General features: G+C 45.3%; 1 protein-coding gene across 7 annotated transcripts in view; it reads right to left on the reverse strand.

Moving 5' to 3' along the window:
- The window catches only part of TRIO (trio Rho guanine nucleotide exchange factor), a 281,042-nt gene that overhangs the window by 174,444 nt on the left and 86,583 nt on the right, over positions 1-20,015 (reverse strand). For all 7 annotated transcript variants that reach the window (XM_082234103.1, XM_082234106.1, XM_082234105.1 and 4 more), the window contains exons 5-7: positions 18,493-19,005; positions 7,486-7,608; positions 1,433-1,624 (exon numbers count right to left, since the gene is read on the reverse strand). In XM_082234103.1, the coding sequence (XP_082090229.1) occupies positions 1,433-1,624; positions 7,486-7,608; positions 18,493-19,005 (828 nt within the window). The remainder of the gene's footprint in view (positions 1-1,432; positions 1,625-7,485; positions 7,609-18,492; positions 19,006-20,015) is intronic.

Genomic DNA, 20,015 nt, shown 5'->3' on the forward strand with positions numbered 1-20,015 from the left:
GTGGAACTATCATGATGCCATTCAAAACGCTGAAACTTTATTGGCACAAGCAACTGCTTTTGCTTATGCTTTTTTACTCACCAGCAGGTGATTTCCAAGACCACGTCGTACGTTTGCCTCTTAACAAGGCATCACATTTTTTAAAAAAGCTTATTTGTAGCTTGTAAAGTTAAAGGGACCCCTGACCATTAGGTCCAGTCATGACCGACTCTGGGGTTCCGGCGCTCATCTCGCTTTATTGGCCGAGGGAGCCGGCATATAGCTTCCGGGTTATGTGGCCAGCATGACTAAGCCGCTTCTGGCGAACCAGAGCAGCGCATGGAAACGCCGTTTACCTTCCCGCCGGAAGCGGGTATTCATCTACTTGCACTTTGACGTGCTTTCAAACTGCTAGGTGAGCAGGAGCTGGGACCGAACAACGGGAGCTCACCCCGTCGCGGGTATTCGAACCGCTGACCTTCTGATCGGCAAGTCCTAGGCTCTGTGGTTTAACCCACAGCGCCACCCGCGTCCCTATTTGTAGCTTATAGTGACCATCAATTCCCAAAGCAATTACAGGCAGGCTTGCCATGAGATCCCTCTACTTGCCCACGCTTTGAGGATGAAGGGCAGACCTATGCAGCTTGTGTGTGTTTTGCTGGAGGGAACAAGCAAAACCAAAATCAAGATGAGGATTTCCTTGTTCCTTCTAGCAAAATATAGGAGGTGTTACGGCTACAGTGAAGATGTGTTGAGGAGCGATGGCCCTCGTCCCTTGTCCAAAGCAAGGATCTCAAGTCAAACGGACTTGGAGCAGGTTGAGGATCAACAGAACCTGCTGGAGCAATGGAGAAACTTTTGGAACAACAATGGGATATCAGCTTCGCCCAAGGCATGATGGATAACAGCAACAACCGGGGGAAAGAAAGACATAACATCTTACAAGGACAGGAGGAAGCACCACAGACAAGATAATTGCCACACAGAGGAAGAACAAGGATATAGTTTGAGCTCCTCACTTGTAGTTTCAGAAATCATTTAATGTGTCAACACGAACAGAAGTTATGAATACTGCAGTTGTTGTGTAAGGGATTATTATTAGGACTGGAATGTAATGGAAATTTTGGAACACATAAACAAAGCAAATAATCAAGTCATCAATTCTGGCTCGTGGGGGCACCTTATCTAAATCATATAATTTGGTATTTGAATTATTGGTATCAACAATTGCATTATCAGTTGGCATTGTTATAATGAGGCTATTATTGGGATGGAATTGAAAACTAATAAAAATTATTATAAAAGAAAAAAGAAACCAGGAACTTGCCCTGTCCCAAAGCCCCTTTAAGAGGCAAACATACAAACAGGGGCTCATGAGAGGCAAAACCCATTTCAAGATTAAATGGGACCGTACATGTTCAGCCTGCTGTCGCCGCCGTGCAGAATTACTGACCTGCTCCGATTTCTGGTGGAAAATGGCCGACATGTCCAATAAGGTACTTCGCTCATCCAGCGCTGCAGCAAACGCTTTCCATTCCTGCTCCAACTGGCTAGCGATCTGCTTGATTTGCTGCGAGGCATAGTGACCAGATTCCACCAAACGGTTGGCTACAGACATGATGCGGTTTATGTTTACATACACATTCTGGAAAGAGAGGAAACAAAACACATTAGACAAGAACAAAAACACATTGTACAGTGGTTCCGCTCCTTTCTCCTGGGCCGTGTCCAGAAAGTGGTGGTGGGGGATGAGTGTTCAGACCCCTGGGCTCTCACTTGTGGGGTGCCTCACGGTTCCGTCTTCTCCCTCATGCTTTTTTAATATCTCTATGAAGCCGCTGGGAGAGATCATCAGGGGGTTTGGACTGGGTGTCCATCAGTATGCAGATGATATCAGCTCTACCTCTTTTTTAAATTGGAACCAGTGAAGGCGGTGAAGGTCCTGTGTGAGTGCTTGGAGGCGGTTGGAGGATCGATGGCGGCTAACAGATTGAGGTTGAATCCTGACAAGACAGAAGTACTGTTTTGGGGGACAGGGGGTGGGCAGGTGTGGGGGACTCCCTGGTCCTGAATGGGGTAACGGTGCCCCTGAAGGACCAGGTGTGCAGCCTGGGAGTCATTTTGGACTCACAGCTGTCCATGGAGGCACAGGTTAATTCTGTGTCCAGGGCGGCTATCTACCAGCTCCATCTGGTACGCAGGCTGAGACCCTACCTGCCTGCGGACTGTCTTGCCAGAGTGGTACATGCTCTAGTTATCTCCCGCTTGGACTACTACTACTCAGCCAGATGGGCAGGGTATAAATAATAAATTATTACTACTACTACTACTACTACTACTACTACTACTACTATTATTATTATTATAAGAATGCCAAGCATGCCGCAGACCTCTCTGAGAAAGTAAGAGTCTATCATGTTGCAAACCAGCTTTTCGCTCGTATCCTTATACTGTGATAACCAGGGCTGTGCACATTTTGTGTAAGTTCACAATTCAGTATCCTGAATTTGACATCCTGGGAAAGTTGGAACATCCATTATTTATTTATTTTAATAATACAAGAGAGTAGGCTGGAAGGATGCTAAATTCAGCACATGGTGCAAAATTCGGAGCTTACACGGGCAATATTAAATCTAAACTTTCATTAAACGCAAAGTAATTAGTACAGAGGAAAACATGGCTTACTACTGCTCCCTAGCTACCCATCCAACAACAAAGGTTGTCACCTTGGCACAAAATTTGGCGCCCGTAAATGAGATAAAATGCTTTGGGAAGGTGTCCCAAGGCTTTGGCAGGGTCCTAGAGCCCTCCCATCTCCTTCCCAAAGTTGGGCAAGTGCTAACTAGGCTTTGGGAAGGAGGGAGGACTCTGGGATACTGTCGGGGCCCCCATACTTCCTTCCCAAAGCCCGGCAAGGCACAAGGGCTATGGGGAATGGGGGCGTCAAATGGGCATCAACCCCTCATGAGAACTATTCTTCAGAGAACACCATGGACTAAGATTGCAGGCCAGCCTTCCACAAACCGGTGCTTTCTATTTTTTTTTTAAGTAAATTTTTATTGTTTTCCTTACATATTCTTTTCCAACAAGCCATATTAATGCCATACATTCCCTTTGACTCTGCCGAGTCGCAACTCCCCTCCCTCCCTGTAATTGATATATTTAACCCCTTTCTTTCACGCACATCATTCTCACAATAGTACTATTTACACTGAAGGTATTATGTCAATCCTGCTAGTGTCTTGACCTCTTTACAATTCTCCTTTAAATATTCAATAAATTTACTCCAACTATTTTGTTATCTTTGGTCTTCCTGGTCCCAGATCCTCCCTGACAATTTGGCAAGTTCTGCGTATTCTGTCAACTTCACCTGCCACTCCTAGATGGTTGGTATGTCTTGTGTTTTTCATCTTTGGGCCAGGAGGGTTCTTGCGGCAGCCGTAGCATAATTGAACACATTTTGGTCTCCCATTTTGATTTCCATTCCTATTAAACCTAACAGACACACTTCCGGTCTTTTGGGGAAAGTATACCTAAATTTTTATAAATTCATTTATAAAAATTTATAAGTTCATCATAAATTGATTCCCAATTTTTTTTTAACCTTGTCACAGGTCCACCACATATGAAAATAATCACCATCTACTTTTTTACATTTCCAACATTTTCTTTCTCTTTTTCTATACATTTTAGCTAACTTTACTGGTGTCAAAACACCTAGAAAGCACCAGTTTAGGTAGCTAAAAGTTAGCAAACTGGTGCTTTCTAGGTGTTTTGGAGAACAACCCCCAGCAGCTCCAGTCAGCAAGGGCACTAGGTTGGGGAAGGTTTTTTCCTAGCCATTAGGCATGCCACAAGACTCTTAACTCCAAGGCTTCTGGCAGAATTCACAGCTTCCTATATTCCCTTTTAAAAAATGGGAAGAAAGGGGTGTGTGCACTTAGCAGGTAAACAGCATTCGCTATTCCATCAGGGACAAAATGCAACTGACTGCTCACAATTTCAGCACCCCCTGTTGTTTTCTGGAAAGAAACAGCGAAATACCATCATGCCAGCACTGCTTTCTCCAAGCCCTTTGCCGCAACATGTTTTCAAAGCAGGGCAGAAAAATGAGCACCTCTCTCTCTCGAGCAAAAGCCTACTTTTATTTGATCGAGTAAAGCACATTGCAGAAACAGCAAAATCACCCTGTACCTTGGACTGATCTCATTTACACAGATTTCTATTAACACTGCGACTTTTGTTTGCTGCGGCCTCAAACGGAACTTTGGGAGGGCTTAAAAACAGCTTATTAAATCAGCCTGACGGGTTTGTGAATTAAAAGGGAATATTAGAAGTTTGAAAAAAAAGAAAAAGAAACCTTAAGCCTTCAGAAGGGCTGGGAGGGACTTTAACGGGGGTCAGGGAGGACTTCTTACTGCCTATTCTTGGACTATATATATATTTTTTTACCTTATCTGACCTCATTGCTTCATGCTGTATTCAAATAAGACTGCTAGGATGTGAGATTTTACCTTAGCAGTTCCACTCAAATCCAAGGAGGCTACCAACTATTGGCCACAACCACACCTTATAGACCGATACTATATAAACTCACCATTATACAAAGCAAAGGAGTCCCATTTTTCAAATAATAATAAGTTCATCAAGGACTGGACTAAATTTGTAAATTATTTAAAAGATAATTGTAGTCAATCAAACACGTTGGTAGGATTGCAAGAAGCTTTGTACGGAAATGTATAAAAACCACTGCAGGGACGAATAAGAAAATATGATGCTTTGATGTTTTTTATTTGAAAGCAATGGTCGAGTAGTGAAAATGCAGAAATTTGAAATGAAAGATAGAAAATCATAAGGAAGGTTTGAAGGAGGTCATGGCCCTAAAAAGCCAAATTGTATAATTTAAGAGGAGAGATTGCAATGGAAAGCATGGTTGTAAAGTTAATAAAAAGGATATGGCCAAAAAGGAGTCCCATTTTTAGGGCTTTCTGCACAGAACTTCCTCCTCACTCTCAGGGCAGAGCTGCATCCCAGACTACTAGGTACCCACTGGGTCAATTTCAATGCCTCGCTCTTTCAATTGTGCCACCTCTGCAAGCATTCCTGTTTGCCAGATGACATGTTCCTCCCATTGCTTTGCATGTTGTTCTGGGGGATTCTCCTGCCACCCACTGAGAGCCAATTTCAGGGGCTGCACCAGGTGTGTGTGTGTGTGTGTCACCGGGGTGGGGGGAAGGTTTATTGTGTAAGTGAAAGTCCTTGAGCAGCGCTTCTGCTGATAGGACTGGATAGCTGAATCCAAGTGCGCAGCCTGGGAGATAATAATAATAATAATAATTTATTATTTATACCCCACCCATCTGGCTGAGTTTCCCCAGCCACTCTGGGTGGCTCCCAATCAAGTGTTAAAAACAATACAGCCTTAAATATTAAAAACTTCCCTAATCAGGGCTGCCTTCAGATTTCTTTTAAAGGTAAGAAAGCTGCTTATTTCCTGGACATCTGATGGGAGGGCGTTCCACAAGGCGGGCACCACTACCAAGAAGGCCCTCTGTCTAGTTCCCTGTAACCTCACTTCTCGCAGTGAGGGAACCGCCAGAAGGCCCTCGGCGTTGGATCTCAGTGTCCGGGCTGAATGATGGGGGTGGAGACGCTCCTTCAGGTATACCGGGCCGAGGCCGTTTAGGGCTTTAAAGGTCAGCACCAACACTCTGAATTGTGCTCGGAAACATACTGGGAGCCAATGCAGATCTCTCAGGACCGGTGTTATGTGGTCCCGGCGGCCTCTCCCAGTCACCAGTCTAGCTGCCGCATTCTGGATTCATTGCAGTTTCTGGGTCACCTTCAAAGGTAGCCCCACGTAGAGCACATTGCAGTAGTCCAAGCAGGAGATAACTAGAGGTAGCCACTCTGGCAAGACAGTCTGCGGGCAGGTAGGGTCTCAGCCTGTGTACCAGATGGAGCTGGTAGACAGCCGCCCTGGACACAGAATTAACCTGCGCCTCCATGGACAGCTGTGAGTCCAAAATGACTCCCAGGCTGCACACCTGGTCCTTCAGGGGCACAGTTACCCCATTCAGGACCAGGGAGTCCCCCACACCTGCCCACCCCCTGTCCCCCCCAAAAAGCACTTCTGTCTTGTCAGGATTCAACCTCAATCTGTTAACCGACATCCATCCTCCAACCACCTCCAGGCACTCACACAGGACATTCACTGCCTTCACTGGTTCACAGATAGTTCACTATGGCCTGCTGGACTGATGAATACTCCTGCTCTGTGATTTGTTAGTGACAACATTTCTGGGAAAGTGACCGCTTGGCCTCTCTATTCACTGGACTCCTAAGGGCTGAATGTCAAGCCAGAAACACAAGCAGAAGGCTCGGCTTTTGCATAACCCTCACCTAGAACGAACTCTTCAGACATGTCAGCATTTGTTTCCATCTCGATCTCAATCCCTATCCTCGGCTCAGACTGTCCAAAATGGTAATTAACTTCAGTAATTAGTGCCTTTTGATAAAAGGCAAGCCCATGCAGGCCTCTGCAACGAACCGCTATCATTAAGACGTTAGAAAACGATGTCAAAATAGGCCGCATTCGAATCCCTAATCTGAAACCAAAAGCAATGCAAGCAAGGACAAACCAAAACCACAAAAGCTTTAGCAAATCCTAGCTTACTGGTATATTAGTTCATTTCAAACTGTTTTTTTAGAACTGCCAATGTCTCTTCTATCAGTGCTGACCCCTGTTCAAACATGGATCAAATTAGGATTGGTTTCGTTTTATCCATGTAACACTGTCATGCGCCTTCTCAGGGTGTGTGTGTGTGTGTGTGTTTGTGTGTCTGTGTGTGACGTAGTTGTCCCCATTCTCTTGAGTGCAAACAAAACTCCACCAGGCTTTAATTTACCTACCCTCATTTAAAAATGACAGCCTGGACCACGGTTCCTGAAAGCTGAGCTGTTTCAGCGGAGTTTCGCAACTTGCGGAATTATTACTATTAGCTAATCTATCGCTGCACAGCCATTTACAATCCCTGTGGCAAAAGCACACATACACAGGAATGAGGCCTCCAACTTTCGCTGAATTTGGAAGGAGTCCATATACGTTATAATCCGGCTACTTCTATGCAGCATGACTCACTAGCCTTGGGCACAACTCCCTAGTCCTCATGCCATAATGTACAAAGTTATTTCTCTCCCGGTTTACTCCCTGCCTCCAATGAATAAGATTACAGGCCCAACATGTTCACATGTTGCTTGCAAGTTGCTACCATGGCAGCTGTAATAGTTCTGCAAAACCCGAAGCAACTATGTTGTTCTCAGTCTCTCTTCCTCCCTTCTCTTCTCCTACCTTGTTTATTTAGATTGGATTCTGTTCTTTCCTCTCCAGCACACTGCATACTGACAGGGCCAGCACCTGGGGTCAGACTTTCATGAGTCTCTGCACTGTCAAATATAAGATGTTTGCCAAATACAAAGTGCTGTTGCAAGTTCCAATATTCTTACCATACAGTTCATAGCAAAATGATTGTGCTGTGTCTGGAGCTCCATGGCATGAGGGTGGCTGGCTCCAATCTCTGTGTAGCTGTTCAGAAACAGGCCTTTGTTGTGTGTGATCCAGTCAAACATCTAAAAGAAAACAGGAATTAATTCTCATCACAGGACAGGGCACCAGCTTAAACAACAACAACAACATATTTTGCATGTTTACAAGCAAAGACTTTCCAAATTAGCAAAGCTTTAAGCATAGAGTTCTGCCAGCCGGGCTTGTAAATAACCAATTGCCTAGACCCCTGTGGCGAGGAGAGACACCACCTTGCCAACAAAGGTCCGTATAGTAAAAGCTATGGTTTTCCCAGTAGTGATGTATGGAAGTGAGAGCTGGACCATAAAGAAGGCTGATCGCCAAAGAATTGATGCTTTTGAATTATGGTGCTGGAGGAGACTCTTGAGAGTCCCATGGACTGCAAGAAGATCAAACCTCTCCATTCTTAAGGAAATCAGCCCTGAGTGCTCACTGGAAGGACAGATTGTGACGCTGAGGCTTCAATATTTTGGCCACTTCAGGAGAAGAGAAGACTCCCTGGAAAAGACCCTGATGTTGGGAGAAGGGGACGACGGAGGACGAGATGGTTTGACAGTGTTCTCGAAGCTACCAGCATGAATTTGACCAAACTGCGGGAGGCAGTGGAAGACAGAAGTGCCTGGCGTGCTCTGGTCCATGGGGTCACGAAGAGTCGGACATGACTAAACGACTAAACAACAACAACAACTGTGGCGAGGAAGAACTGACCCCAAGCAACCAGCTGGGAGAAGCTTTTGCAAAAAAATGAGTCAGCTCTTTTCGGCCATTGACATGCCCCAAATGGTAAACGATAGGAGTGACTAGTGAAGCAAGTAGAAATTGTTGTGGACTACTAGTAATGTCCATTTGTGTACCCATTTGCAAAGCACAAGTAAAAACAGAGAAACACTATGGAGAAGGCCGTATTATTTGGTGGATACTTAACTTGTGAGAGCACCACACTCCTAAACTTGCTCAACAATGGACTAAAACAGAAGGGGCAAGCATTAGAGTGGGCCTTATGGGTGTCTATCCTGTTCCAACACTTCAAATTCTCTGGTTTGAAAGGGAGCAAACATGAGCTCCCCAAGCGCTCCACAAAGCTGGGAAGAAATGCCATTATCACAACTGAGGGTTAGGACAGGGTCCAAAGGATTCTTAATAAACTGGGAAATTGGGCTGAAAACTGAGTGAAAGAAGAGATTAATGTAAAACAAAAACAAAAAAACTACAGCTAAAAGGGAGGACATTAAACAAATGCACAGTGACCGAAAGTAAGACGGCCAATTATGCAGGAATACTACCAACAAACACTAGGTTAACTCAGGATAATAGCAGCAGCAGCAACAGCAGCAGCAGTCATCAGAACTATCCAAAAAGCAAAGGGGGCCTCAGTTGCACTGGATATCACATTTCTAAGACATCTCAGAGGCCAGCACAGAAATAAATGCCGTAAGGGCTGCGAGGCAACTGTGTACATTGAAACGGCCACAACAAGTAATTGCTAATGAACACAGTATGAAAGTTCACACGGACCACCCGGAACTGCAGTAGCTAAAGTACAGCGGGAATGCTATATCCAGTTCTCCGCATTTTGAGATATGGAGGAAAGACAAGCTGCAATATAAAAAGGACCGGTCACAGCACGTCCATTTACTAATTTTGCAGCTGAAATGACAGACCAGCGTACATCAAACCGAGCATGGCTACAGCTGTCAGTCTTGCCTCTTCCGACATGCTTCGGACGGGCTGTCTGCTCTGGGCTTTTTAAGAGATTGTCCATGCAAGTTGTCGTCTTGCTAGAAATCAAGATTATGTAGAGGATTGGAGGGTGGGGGGGCAGAAGAGGGGTTTCTTGGCGACATCACAAGGGTTAGCCAACCAGCTTGTTTCTCAATGTCTGGTCCAGATACCAGGGAATGGAGAGTTCACAGAGGGAGAAACCTACCCTCGTTTTATTTTGTACATCTGTGAATGGTGCAAACTTGGGAGACTGGGGAGCTGGAAGGTGAGCGCTTGTGGCACTACCTACACAAAACTTAAGGCAGCTGCGTCCTTGCCTGGCAGCCAGGAGTCCCTAGGACTGGCAGCAAAACAAAGCCTGCCCAGCTGGGCTCCATGCTCACTCCCAGTTCCATCCGCCGTGGAAATGTGGGGAAAAGCAATGGCGGACACAAAAAACACAGAAATTTCTGGGCCAACTTGGCTTCCGGTGGCGTTTGGCAACCACCCCCAGCAACAGAGCTGGCCCAGCTAAGCTTGATTAAACATTTCAGCTCTAATTAATGGGGAGCAATATGTTTGCTATCAGCACAGATGCAGGCCGAGACATTTCGCTGCTTGAAACCCAAGCACAAATGGTGCCCCTCGCACCGCCATCGTTAATAGTTTGCACTCTTCGGGCATCAGTTACTTCCTTTGAGTATTTCATTGTGCCTTCTGCACATAGCTGTCAACTTACAGATTTGAAAATAAGGGGCCAGCAGCCTCAAAACTAAGGGATCAGCAGCCAAAATAAGGGATCAACAATTACTTTGATAAAATTCATATTTTGTTGTGTGCAAATGGCTTTAGATACCTATTAGGTCCATAAATTACCATATAGCATATATTCAACACAAAAAACAGCATCAATTTGTTGTTGACAAAGGACAGCTGGACATAGAAAGGGCCCCATTACCTTCAGTAGCTTATTTAAGGGACATCATCAATAAGGGACAGTAGCGGGACATGGCGCTGGGATAAGGGATTGTCCCGCCAAATAAGGGATGCTTGACAGCTATGCTTCTGCAGCAGGCAAAATGGCCTTGAAGGCCTATTTAGACTTAGATTCCCCCACCCCAAAAAACCCCCCTCTTAATTTGGTCCAGTTTGGCAAGGAACGGGTTAACTATTTCATTCAGTCACAAAACATCATTTCTTCCTGCCTACGTTTAAGAAGAGTAATTTAACAAACAGCATACATGGAAGACTGGCTTCAAGAGAGCCCTTGAGAAATTTTCAATTTAGATTTTTTAATAATCTACTTCACGGCATTTCAGAGTTCACCAGATTTTTTTTTTTTTTAAAAAAAGAAGTTTGCAGATTTGAAGTGAAATCTTCAGGGCATCAAATCGTGATTTTTAGATACGTCTAAGCTCCATGCACTCCGCTTCCTGTGAAAATTTGACACTGACGCTTCCGCTTAACAAGCCAACCTTACGATTCCCTGTGCATGCGCATCCATCTTAGGCATTAATCTTTGTTTTAATTTGGCTTTTAGCCTTTTATTGTATAGGCTGGCTGTAAGTGAGGGAGATAATCCCATGTGAAACAGAGGCACAGCTAGTTAGAAACGGGGGAGGGAATAAACACAGTCTGTGTAAAAAGATGCAATTATTTATTAGTCAATGAATTACATTTGCTTCTTTATCAGTAGTGTGCTTTAGATGGCACAGCTGCAATTTTATAGAGTTCTATAAAACATCCAATTATATTGTCTCGGCTGGCTCTTCCCCTTCACTATGTTTTTGAGCTTCGCTACAAGACTCCAATGTTATTTGTCTGATTTCTGTTTTTGGTATGGTTTAGCAACAAGCAGGCTAACACAAAAACTCTCCAAGACAGATCCCTTATCTGGGTTTGAGATTTACCATTCCGTCTCACCTGAAGTGAGCAATGTTGATGCTTAATCCATAACTAATTAGTGCTCTTTCTAAGGCCAGTCTAGAAAGGGCCTCATTTCCGCACAGCAAATCTCCATCCCTGAACAGACAACACTTGCCAGGTGATGCTTTCTTCGGTGAATTTTCCTCCCCAACCCCACTGGCATGATCACTAATGCACTTTGCTTGCACATGTGCAGAGTAATCACGGTGCCAACATGCTCTCAGTGTTCCTAGATGTTATTACATCTCAGCCAGCTCTAAGATGGTAGAGTCTTCACGCAAGGGCTATACCAGAAAGAAGCTTCGCATAGCAAAGACTTTGCCTGCAAGTGCCCTCACATCACAAAAATGTAGCACTTCGGAGAGAAGGCTTGCAATCTGATCTTGGATTCCAAGCAGATCTGCGGCCCATGCATTTAAGAGGGTTGGACTTACAGCATGGAAGAAGTTACGGAACTGAAATTTAAAATTTACAGCATGTTATACGGTGGTACCTTGGTTCTCAAATGCTTTGGTACTCAAACAACCTGGAAGCCAAACACTGCTAAACCGGAAGTAAGTGTTCCGGTTTGCGAACTATTTTCGGAAGTCGAACATGCTCCGTTTTGAGTGTTATTCTTCCATTTTGAGTGTTATGCTGAGGTCTGTCTGTTTTTGCTATTTAGTTTGCGTTTTTGTTTTAGCGGCTCTTTTTTGTTTGCTTTTGTGACTGTGTGGAACCCAGTTCGGCTACTGATTGATTGTGTGACTGCAGTACATTGTTTATTGCTTTCATTTTATGGATCAATGGTCTCGTTAGATAGTAAAATTCATGTTAAATTGCTCTTTTAGGGGGTTTTTTTGAAGTCTGGAACGGATTAATCTATTTTTCATTACTTTCTATGGGAAAGCACACCTTGGTTTTGGAATGCTTTGGTTTTGGAACGGACTTCCAGAATGGATTAACTATGAGAACCAAGGTACCAGTGTACTTTGAAAGAAAACTATATGAAAATGATGTACCGTTGGTATCTAACTCAAAGTAAACCAGCAAAAATGTATAAAACAGGGTCAAATATATGCTGGAAATGTAAGGAAAAAGGAGGCACCTTTTATCATATGTGGTGGACGTGTCAGGTTGTAAAAGAATTTTGGGAAATGATATATAACGAATTGAAAAAAATGTTTAAAATAACTTTTTCTAAAAAACCCAAAAAAACCTGAAGCCTTTCTTTTAGGAAGCTTAGGCGCTGCGTGGATGTTATTGGCCCAGAGATGGAAAGAAGATAAAGTCCTGACCAGAGAAGTATGGCAGATCAAGTTGATAGATTATGCCGAAATGGCTAAAATGACCGAAAGAATCAGAAATCAGGAAGACCAAAATTTTAATAAGGAACGGGGGGAGATTATAATTTATCTTAAAAATCATTGTAAACAGAATCGTTAGTAGGACTGGAATAACACTTGTAGTTTAATAGTGAATGTTGTTTTTATGATGTATATTGTTTTGTATATTATTTTGTTTTTATGATGTATATTGGATATGTGATTGTAAAACTTTAATACAGTGGTATTTGAGGTTACATACGCTTCAGGTTACAGACTCCGCTAACCCAGAAATAGTGCTTTAGGTTAAGAACTTTGCTTCAGGATGAGAACAGAAATCGTGCTCTGGCGGCGCGGCGGCAGCAGGAGGCCCCATTAGCTAAAGTGGTGCTTCAGGTTAAGAACAGTTTCAGGTTAAGTACGGACCTCTGGAACAAATTAAGTACTTAACCCGAGGTACCACTGTATGAAAAACCATATACATATGAGGAAAACCCCAGGGTCCTTTCCAACTCTGCCATGATTCTGTGTCTTGGTCGCCTGAGCCTATCTATAGCTACATGGAGGGTAAGAAAACATTGAAGGACCAGTTGTCAGAAGATTCCTCACCCTCTGTGTGAAAGAATCTGTCTAATTCCTTTGCCAACGTTGGTCTTTAGTCATGCTTTATTATTCATCACCACCCTGGTCCTGCAGATGGCTTAAACACCTGTGAAAGAAGCTTACGGACAAAGCTTGCAATGTATGCGTAGACCGAAAAAAGGATCTCTGTCATATACACACAGGCCGGGCACACTGTCCCCCTCTCCTCCTGAGGTGATCTGTGCAGATCAGCTGAGAGATTTGGGCGGAAGAGAGTGTTCTCCGATTCCGTGATTTGCATATAATTTGTGCTGTACTCCATCCACCTCTGTACGTTGTCTACTTAATTTCCCCCTGCTTTTAACCACTGCAAAAATGGATGGCACTTCATGGGCAGGAACAATTTGCTCAGGGCGGGCGGGCACTGAATCGGGCCCTTGCACTCCCAACTTAATGAAGAGTGTCCAAACTAGTAAGCAAAACGTCGATATAAATACCATTGTATAGACACATGCTTTCGTTTAGGATAAAAACAGTAAAATCCACATGCATTTTCCATTCTAGCAACTTTCTTTTCTCATAGTTAATCCTCCACGGGTATTCAGCTAGAGGGGAAAAAAATATGATGTCAGAATTGGCTCCGATTCCTGTTATCATCTCCTGTTGTCATTGGCAGAGAGAATGAATCTCTTATTTCCATATGCTGCTTCCCAGCCCCTGTTGAGCCCTAAATCTTGGGGGGAGTTCCCTGGCTGTACGGAAGGGCTAGATGGATGTGCATATTCTAAAACAGGAAAATCTCTCCCCGCGGGTTCGGCTGCAAAACAGGTATGAGTACACCTGGAGCTTCTCAACTCTACTCTCTTTGCAGAAAGAGCCCAAAGGAAGTGTTATAGCTTCGTAGCGTTCTGCAAAAGGAAATCCCCTGCCAGCCATCGCTCTAACTGCAGCAGAAGCAAAGTGAAAACATCCAGGGTTCTAACCTCAGGGTCGCCAATTGCATACAGATAAGAGAGAGGTGGCTTTCTGGTTTTGGAACTGGTCCTTACACAAGCAGGCCTGAGCTTTGAACAATATTCAGCTTTAACCTTTTAAAACCCTCCCAAGCATCTGAGGTGTATGCACACTTTACGGTGAAAGAAGCCAATCGTTTTGCTTCCTCTAGGGATTTCTATCTTAAATTTGAGGGTTTCGCTAAGGAGAGCGCACTGCGAGCATTTACGCCCCCACTGCAACAGAAAGAAAACGTGCAATTAAAAACTGCATGTCTAAATTACTTGCGGTCCAAATGACCCCAAACATTCATTCCACAATACCTACTTTTTTGTAATAAAAATTGAAATATGCGCATTATTCATGTTTTTAATTTCTGTCTCTAGGTACCTTTTAGTTGGAGGATAAAATGTATGTATGAGTAAGGTATGAGTAAGGCCCCACTGGAATTACTCTTGGGGGCTATTACAAACCCTTGATACCATCCCTAGGTAGTTGTAACCCTGCAACATAAAGCAATAATGCTTAGCACAATTCCATGTTTCAATATTAAACTGGAGTCACTGTCAAATATACGTGGGCTTTTATTTAATCTACAACTTACTCGGGATCTATTTGATTAGTGAAATGCCTCTTGCAAAGCCATGGTGGGAATCAAGATAGATTAGGGGGGTCTAGACTCATCCTTGTCTGCATATGTTCAGTAACAGCACAGAAGTTGTACCTACGCAGCCTGGCACAGGGAGACATAAATCAATGGCTACTAGCGATGAAACCTTTGTTCTACCTCCACTGTCAGAGGCAATATGCCTTGGAATACCAGCTGCAAAGAGTTGCACATGGGGAGCATGTAGTGATTAGGTTCAGTTTCCCCATGGGCATCTGGCTGGTCCCTGACCAGATCTGACAATGTCATGGACTGGTTGGGAGCAGAGGAAGGAGGAACCAGCTGAGGAATCACCAACGGAAGAAGGCTCAGAGCCCGGGGATTGGTGGTGGGACAACGATGAGTGGTCAGAGGGAGAGGACTGGGAAGAAGAGGTATCAGAAGCTGAAGAGGTAACAGGTCTTAGTGAGCAGGGAGAGTCTATGGCAGAGAGATGTCCAGAATCAGAGAAGAAGAAGAGTTTGGATTTGATATCCTGCTTTATCACTACCCAAAGGAGTCTCAAAGCGGCTAACATTCTCCTTTCCCTTCCTCCCCCACAACAAACACTCTGTGAGGTGAGTGGGGCTGAGAGACTTCAAAGAAGTGTGACTGGCCCAAGGTCACCCAGCAGCTGCATGTGGAGGAGCGGAGACGCGAACCCGGTTCCCCAGATTACAAGACTACCGCTCCTAACCACTACACCACATTGGCTCCCAGTGTGGCAGTGAGGCAGAAGTGGAAGCAGGAGACGAGGAGGAGGGAGGCCAAGAGGCAGAGATGAGTCAGGAAGGTGAAATGTTACAAGTTTCCCCCCATGCTGCTACGACAAGCTCTCCTTCCTCTGTTGCCTAGAACCAGGAGAGGCATGAAAAGGTTGGAGGAGAGGTTGGCTACATTCAGGCACAGTCTCCGCTTGCTTGCGGAAAGCCCCGAGGAGACAGGGCCTTTCAGTCTTGACAAGTGATTTTCATGGAAGATTATCAATGGGAATGAGCTGCTCTGCTCATTAGGCCTGACACTCAGCCAAGGCTGCAGAGACCGTGTTTTTGCTAATAAAGAGTTAACTCCATCTTTGAAATGACTGGAATGTTCCTGTGACAAGAAGGGTGGTCCGTACGTTCTTACTAAATAATCCGTACATCATTCTAGCGACAAGCAGCGCTGGACACTTACAACTTAAGTGGCATGAAAATCCAGAACGCTACAGCGTTGATGCTGTGGTGAGATCTACTGCCAGTTTATGTAAATGAATAAATGCTTAAGTCAAGAAAGGACTTAGCATATGAAGTTGAATGTTTATAAATATATCAAAATCATGAGAGAGAATTTACTGAAGAAGCCCAAGACTCTTCATGGGCGAAACAGGTGACAAACGCCGGCACCCTGTCTAAGTCTTGTGCGTAACATCACCGACAAACTTATCTTTGTTGATATCTAACCCTTGAGTGCAACATCGCCGACACTTCGTTTGATCAAACTTACCTTTGTTGATATCTACAGGAGCCTGTCTAAAGGAACTTTAAAGACTGACTCTTCCTTTCGGACACAATTTGAATGAGTTTTCTGTTTGTGGCTTCTGTAGTAGATCTTGTACATTGTTCTCTCAAGTTTTGGATTATTAATGTAAGTTTTAGAACGTAGAATGGTTTGGTAGTGTTTTGTGTGCCGCTTATGTGCTGCTTGCTTTATAGTGGTCTACTATGAGCAAATATCAGGGCAGAAGAGAAGGCCTACCCTACCCCACCCCTGCTGTGAGTAACATCTGCTTCTGCAATTACCTCCAGAGAGGTTATTTACGCTGGGCCCACCAAGGGTGGCAGGTCACCCCACCCCAAAGGAGCAACAACCTTTGTGGTGGTCACTTTAGGAGCAAGCTAGGGAAGGGGCATGACCTCTGGTTAGTTTATTCTCTCGAGACTCAGGTCAAAGGTGTTGCTTTCAGTTGCCTGTATACCCCCCAACCCTTCTAGTGAAAGAGGAGTTAAGAGAAATTGGTAAAAATTAGAACAAGGAGTCCGGGGTGCTGGGATGTAAACCACAATCACTGCACTGAGAGGCTTGAAGTTTTATTAGGCTTTTGTTTGTTGCATGCCGGATTTTAATTGTTATCTGTTTCGAAAGCCGATCTGCGCTGAAAAGCAGTGTGAGCACGTAAAGCATTTCTCTCAAATCCCAGTTGTTACGATTAATTTGCCTAAATCATAGAGGTATCTGCATTAAATAAGTCATTAGGTAAAGGTAAAGGGACCCCTGACCATTAGGTCCAGTCGTGACCGACTCTTGGGTTGTGGCGCTCATCTCACTTTATTGGCGGAGGGAGCCGGCGTACAGCTTCCGGGTCATGTGGCCAGCATGACTAAGCCACTTCTGACGAACCAGAGCAGTGCACAGAAACACCGTTTACCTTCCCACCGGAGCGGTACCTATTTATCTATTTGCACTTTGACGTGCTTTCAAACTGCTAGGTGGGCAGGAGCAGGGACTGAGAACGGGAGCTCACCCCATCGCGGGGATTCGAACTGCCGACCTGCTGATTGGCAAGTCCTAGGCTCTGTGGTTTAACCCACAGCGCCACCAGCGTCCCACTAAATAAGTCATTACGGCAACGGGAAAAAGGGGCCACCAACGTGAAACTGCACAACGCCACGCTTAGCTAGGGGCAGATCCTATGTGTGTGTTTTATCTGGAAGTTGAAGCATGCAGAGTTCAAGAGGACTTACTCCCCAAAGTGCGTAACAGCAGTCTGAGAGGCCCAATCCTAAATTAAGCATGGATAGGTCTCAACGACTATAGTGAGGCTTGAGGCTTCACGCCTATGAAAACTGGAAGCTAGTTTATGCTTGCCAATTGCCCCCCTACCTTTTTTAAAAAGATAAGCATTCAGAATTCCATTTTAGCATGACTTAAAGGGCCAATTGATGGACCACATCTGGTTCCTGGAGGTTATGGGCTGCAGGCTCTGGGCAACACCTCACCGGCTCCATACAGAAGCAGCCAGCTCCTCCTCAAGCCTGAGCGGTCACACAGGCACTAAATCCAAGGCTCCTAAAAGAGAACATGTCCAGCCATACTGGGTGTTCCAACAGCTGTCCATTGAACAGATCAATCAATGGGTATCTGCATGGCGAGCAGTACAAAGGGGACAGCTCTACCCCGTTTCCTGATGAACCAAAATCCACCAATCCCAGGTTTCATTTTTTAAAAACAGAAAGTTTCTAGCATTTGTAGAACCTGAGATGCGAGGCAAAATGTACAGACATCCTCCTTCACGTTTCTATTCTGAGAAAGTATCTTTTGACTGCTTTACTTGGCCCCTTCCTTGGAAAAGAATCCTGCAGACCCCCACAGTGCCACTGGGTGCTGACACATAAAGGTACAGGGACTCCTGACCATTAGGTCCAGTTGTGGCCGACTCTGGCGTTGCGGCACTCATCTCGCTTTATTGGCCAAGGGAGCCGGCCTACAGCTTCCGGGTCACGTGGCCAGCATGACTAAGCTGCATCTGGCGAACCAGAGCAGTGCACAGAAACGCCATGTACCTTCCCACCGCAGTGGTACCTATTTATCTACTTGCACTTTGACATGCTTTTGAACTGCTAGGTTGGCAGGAGCAGGGATCGAGCAACGGGAGCTCACCCCGGCACGGGGATTCGAACTGCCGACCTTCTGATCGGCAAGTCCTAGGCTCTGTGGTTTAACCCACAGCACCACCCGCCTCCCATCAACTTAAGAAGTTGACCAAGAAATACCCCCACCCCCTGCCGCCATTTTACCTTTTCTGCATCTTGTTCAAAAAGCCTGAGCTGAAAGCATTGGTCCAGTTTCACCTTCCGCACATGCCACATCTGGTGCAGATGCTGCCGCGTCGAGTGCAACCTGTCTAACATGGTGGACACTTTGGGCAAGAGGTTCTGCAGATCCGCGTTTCCAGACCCAGAGTTCTTTTTGGGGAAGGTCTCGCTGCTCTGTATCCTCTGCAGCAACTTCTGCCCTTCCAAGTCCAGGTCCTCAATGGGCGCTTTGATGACCTTCTTCTTCAGCTGCGAGTGCTCTTCGATCATACTCCGAGCCGCCTCCAAGTCCTGAGGCAAGTCCTTTTTGGCCAATATGTCCTGCAGCTCCTCCAGCCTGGAGAGCATGTGTGTGGCATTGCTAATGTAATCCTCAAAGGCAACTCTGATTTCTATCCATTCCTCGTGGTTATATTCCAAGCAGCCGTCAAATTCGGGAGTTAACTGAGAAGGGTCGACAACTTTGGTAAGGCCTTCCAGAGACACCATGTTGGTCTGAAAAGCAGCAACGGTTAAAGGTTAACCACACAACGAGATACATTTAAAGCGCTGGAAATGTACAATTCCATTGAACCAAACTCCAGGGAACTATGGGGGAGCTGTGCTGTACCCCCAAATCGCAGTGATTAACCATGTAAAGAGATCTGAACCTCTGCCTGTAGGGATCATCTAAGCTTTGGCATGGCTGGGCCACTGAAACTGATGGTCATTATGATGTCACTGAAACTGATGGGCATTATGATGTCATAAGTATGTGTTGGTGCAGAGGGAGTTTTGCTATGTGTCCATAGCAACCTGAGTTCATTGGTTCCTTCCACGTGTGAGCAACATATGGGCATCATAGCTGTCAACTTACAGATTTGAAAATAAGGGACCAGCAGCCTCGAAAATAAGGGATCAGCAGCCAAAATAAGGGATTTTCCGCACACAGGTATGTTCAACTTCTGAGCCCCTCCGAGCGAAAGGCAGAAAGCCCAGCCAGCAGCCAAACGAAGCCTCAAGCGGTGGTTCCCACAGTGCAGCAACCCGGCAAAGGGGATGCAGCAAGGGAAACCACTGTCACCTCTCCGATGGGAAGCACTGAGCAAAGGTAAGTCCCCTGGCAACGCGGCCGATTTGATCGGCACAAGGCATGCAAGCTCCACCCGCCACTCATTCTTAGACTACTTATTGGGTGAGCAACGCAGCCAAGCAACACAGTTGGAGCCTCCCTCCTCCCTGGCCGGCAGGGAGGGAGGGGGAGGAGTTCCTTCCTTTGAAACCCAGGAAATTTAAGGGACATCATCAATAAGGGACAGCAGCGGGACACGGCGCTGGGATAAGGGGGCTTCCCGCCAAATAAGGGACCGTTGACAGCTATGATTGGCATCATCGCTGACACAGTCATCGCTGACACAGCCAGCATTCCCAGGGCCACTGAGGAATTATTTCTAGCTTGTTTGTTTTGCCATTTGGGGTTATTTTTCCCACTTGCCCTTTTGAGCATCAATGGAGGAGCACAGGAG

The sequence above is a fragment of the Podarcis vaucheri genome, assembly GCF_965113315.1.
Source record: "Podarcis vaucheri genome assembly, chromosome: 8".
Lineage (NCBI taxonomy): Eukaryota > Metazoa > Chordata > Lepidosauria > Squamata > Lacertidae > Podarcis > Podarcis vaucheri.